Source organism: Xyrauchen texanus, chromosome 8, assembly GCF_025860055.1.
Source record: "Xyrauchen texanus isolate HMW12.3.18 chromosome 8, RBS_HiC_50CHRs, whole genome shotgun sequence".
NCBI classification, from domain to species: domain Eukaryota; kingdom Metazoa; phylum Chordata; class Actinopteri; order Cypriniformes; family Catostomidae; genus Xyrauchen; species Xyrauchen texanus.
In genome coordinates, this window is record NC_068283.1 from 50,400,103 (window position 1) to 50,404,338 (window position 4,236).

The window sequence follows — 4,236 nt, forward strand, 5'->3', positions numbered from 1 at the left end:
TCTCACTGATTTTGTGTTATTGTGCAATAAAGCACACAGAATGCCAGAAGCTCTGAATTTGTATGTAATGAATAAATGTAATGAATATAATGGAAACACAGTCTATCAGTTTGATTCATAAATAAAGATTAATTTAAATGAGAACTAATGAATATTGGTTTCAAGTTGTCACTGCTTGCCCCTTTGAATTTTGTGTGTGTGTGTGTGTGTGTGTGTGTGTGTAAAAGAAAAACAATAAACCATGTATGAGATGAGACAAAACATGTTTAAATTGTAGTTTTTATTTTTTAATACTATATTAATTTGAAATTGAGTGTTGGGTTCGAGTCAAGTCTGAATCTTTAGCGCCTAGCTCGCGTCTGTGTTTGTAGCCTGCTAGTTTTTTAGCATCGCTTATATATCTGTTTTCAGCCTTTAATCCATAACATCTGCCATTTTTCAGCACACATCAGGTTTTCCCCCCGCATTATTCTCTTATCACGATTCAACTGCGCGCATATTCCACCTGCATCCGCTTTCTATTTTTAGTGTGATTAAACTCCGCACATTTTTATGCGCGCACCCATTTTCTGCTCTGTGCTACACAGATTATTGCATCAATCTCAAAGCACAACTTATCTAGAACAACAACACTCACCGCTCCGGAACATCCAACAACAAACCATTTGCAGTAAGTCATGGCATCCGCTAATGTTATTTCTTCCTGCATTGCATGTCACATGTTTACAATAGCCTCCTCCGTCAGCAGTGAAGGAGTCACATGTGATAAATGTGAGGAATTAGTCAGGCTGACGGAGAAGGTTAATGAGTTAGAGACTCGCATCCGAACGCTAGTGGAGGTCAGTGAGAAAGAGAAGCCGGTAGATACTGTTTCGGATGCAAGTAGTAAAGAGAGCAACATACACACTTTGGTTCCGGCTATAGAGCCCCTGCAGCAGGGCATTTGGGTGACGTCTCGGCGGCATACTCGCTCAGCAAAGAGACACCACTCTCCCATTCCTGTTTGGGTTTCCAATCAATTCTCCCCACTCAGTGATATACCCACTGAGAATCATGTTGAAAGAGCCCTTGATATTGGCGGTTCTATTGTAAGGAAACTGGAAATAGAGACTCCAGCCACTATTGTTAATTGCATTTCGGGTGCCAGAGCATCTGACATCACATAAAATGTACAAGTGCTGGCTAATGCTAAACATAGAGTTTCTAAAATTGTTATCCATGTCGGCAATAATGATGTCCGGCTTCGCCAGTCGGAGATCACTAAAGATAAATTTAAAGGTGTGCAAATTTGCAAAAATTATGTCAGACACTGTAAAATGCTCTGGTCCCCTTCGTTCTCGTCATGGTGATGAGCTTTATAGTAGATTAGTGTCACTGAATGGCTGGATGTCTGAGTGGTGTCTGGAGAATAAAATAGGATTTATAGACAACTGGAAGAGTTTTTGGGGTAGACCTGACCTGCTAAAGAGAGACAGACTCCATCCCCCCAGAGAAGGTGCCGCTCTCCTCTCTAGTAATTTGACTCATAGTCTTAATGACGATAGTGTTTGACTAACTGGGGCCCAGGTCAGGAAGCAGACAAACTGGTTAATCCGAACATCTGCTAGCTGCCTTGAGACGTCACACAGGTCACATAAACTACAACACATAGAGACTGTATCACCTAGATATCTCATAGAGACTGTGAAGGGTCGAGGAGGAGGTGTTGCTACGATTTACAGTGAAGTTTTTGGTGTTACTCAGAGGACAGGATATAAATGTAAGTCTTTTGAACTAATAATGCTTAATGTCAGATATAAATAAAAAATCTCTGTCGTCTTTTACCCTTGCTACAGTGTATAGATCACCCGGGCCTTATTCAGATTTCCTTAGTGAATTTTCACATTTTTTATCAAATCTTGTAGTTACTGTAGATAGAGCCTTAATTGTTGGTGACTTCAACATTCACATAGATAATGAAAATGATACATTGGGATTAGCATTTATCCATATTCTCAGCTCTCTTGGAGTCAGACAAAATGTAACAGGACCAACTCATCGCCATAATCATACACTAGATTTAATTCTGTCATATGGAGTTGATGTTGATAATATAGAAATTCTGCAACAGAGTGATGACATCTCAGATCATTACCTCGTCTCTTGCATGCTGCGATCAGCTAATGTTACTCAATTTACACCACGCTATCGTTCAGGTAGAACTATTCTTTCGACCACTAAAGATAGCTTCACTAATCCTCTTCCAGATCTATCTCATACACTCAATAAACCCCAAAGCCCACAAAAAATTATTGGCTGATGATGGCTTTTGTTGGCAATTAACTTTCAAGGACATGTTTTGTGCCTTATCTCAAGAATCAGTGATTTTATTATTTTTTTGTTAACATTTAAATTTAAGATACACAATCACACTTGTCAGAAAACATTACTGAACATGTAATAATGGCATCTGACCTCCGGTTGCTCCAAGAGGACGGTCCCTGTGATGGATGTAATGTCAAACACTTTGGATATACTGTAAGTATCGGCTGTATCACAACTTTCAACACTTGCATTGTGCCCGTAAATATAAATGTGAACATGGTATGTAACATATATTTATTTACAACACAAATGGAAACGCTGTACTACAAAAATAACACCAGTGTTGAATGCATTGAATCCCACAGGAAACACAAAATATCTTCTGATTAAAAAATATTCAACTAAATGTTAAAAAGCCACATTATAGAAGACACCTTAATTCACAAACATCTGGAGATGCAGAACAAAAGAGCACTTCATGTAAAAATGATGTCCTACAAACTACAGGTTCTATACGTTCTAATTTAAATGAGATGATAAGATCTTTTTATTGTGTCTCTTTAATTACTTTTCTCTAAATTGAAACTTTTTCTTAAGAATTTAAAATCTGATTTGAAATTGATTTAGTGTAGTTTGTGCCAATACTCAATTCAATTCAATTCAATTTTATTTGTATAGCGCCTTTCACAACACACATCGTTTCAAAGCAGCTTTACAGAACATCAGCATTAACAGACGACAAAAACTGCAACGTCCATAAAGTCGATTAATCATCATTGTGTAATTTAGACAAAATTTGATTTTAATGGTTTAAAAATAATTAAATGAATACTGCTGTCATCGCCGTCCCGTCAATCCTTTATAGAACAGTTTCTCAAATATGGTAATGAGAGGGGAAAAGAGACAGAAATAATCAATCATGACCAAAACTGTGAGTATCCGTTAACATCTTCTTCTTATATGAGGTTATTGAATCCATAAAAACAAGCTTAATGAAGTTTCATTTTTTAATTAAACAATCAAGTGTGTTAATGTGTGTGAAGTACTCACACAACTCTTTTATAACAGACCAATGTAGATTCAGATCAATTCAATATCATCTGTAAAACATCTACAAATGCTTTACAACAGTCGAGTGTCAAAGAAAACATCCATATATTAAATGCACACAAATCACATCACGTTTAAACATGTCTTAATGACAGAATGTGTTCACGCTGCTGTTTTCTTGCGCAGAATGAAGTGTGTGACACACAAGATGAAGGTGAGACAGACGGAGATCCAGGCGAGGATGAAGGACGGTCCGTACCAGCCGTTACGCTCGTCTTTATGAAAGATGTCGGTGTAGATGGACGCTGCGATGATCATACACAAGCCTAAACACAGAGATGAGGGATGTGTGTCACACAACACAGACAGGGATTGAGAAACACAACATCAAACACACTCACATGCGAGCAGCTGGAAGATTCCAGAGAATATGAAGCGTTTTCCTTTAGGTAGTGTGTACAGCTGCGCCACAAACACAAACAGGCCGAGGATGCAGAAGATGCACGCGAGAACTGAGCTCGCCTGAACCGCCTGTAGATACTCTGAAACAAGACAAACATGTTCAACACCTTAGACAGTTCAACCAAACTCCATTCAAATAACCAAATCCTATTTTATCCCCTTTCTCCCAAGTTGGAACGCCTAATTCCCACTACATAGTAGGTCCTCGTGTTGGTGCGGTTACTCGTCTCAATCCGGGTGGCGGAGGACAGTTATGAATCCTTCAGTTGCCTCCGCTTCCGAGACGTCAATCCGCACATCTGATCATGTGACTCGTTGTGCATGACACCGCGGTGACTCACAGCATGTGGAGACTCATGCTACTCTCCACGATCCACACACAACTCACCACACGCCCCATTGAGAGAACCACTAATCACC

The 4,236-nt window shown here is 39.1% G+C and overlaps 1 protein-coding gene across 3 annotated transcripts in view; it reads right to left on the reverse strand.

Annotated features, from left to right (window-relative positions):
* Positions 1-3,297: 3,297 nt before the first annotated feature.
* Positions 3,298-4,236, reverse strand: part of LOC127647604 (epithelial membrane protein 2-like) — a 13,779-nt gene continuing 12,840 nt past the window's right edge. For all 3 annotated transcript variants that reach the window (XM_052131962.1, XM_052131963.1, XM_052131964.1), the window contains 2 exons: positions 3,756-3,896; positions 3,298-3,680 (listed from right to left, as the gene is read on the reverse strand). In XM_052131962.1, the coding sequence (XP_051987922.1) occupies positions 3,517-3,680; positions 3,756-3,896 (305 nt within the window). In that variant the 3' untranslated portion in view covers positions 3,298-3,516. The remainder of the gene's footprint in view (positions 3,681-3,755; positions 3,897-4,236) is intronic.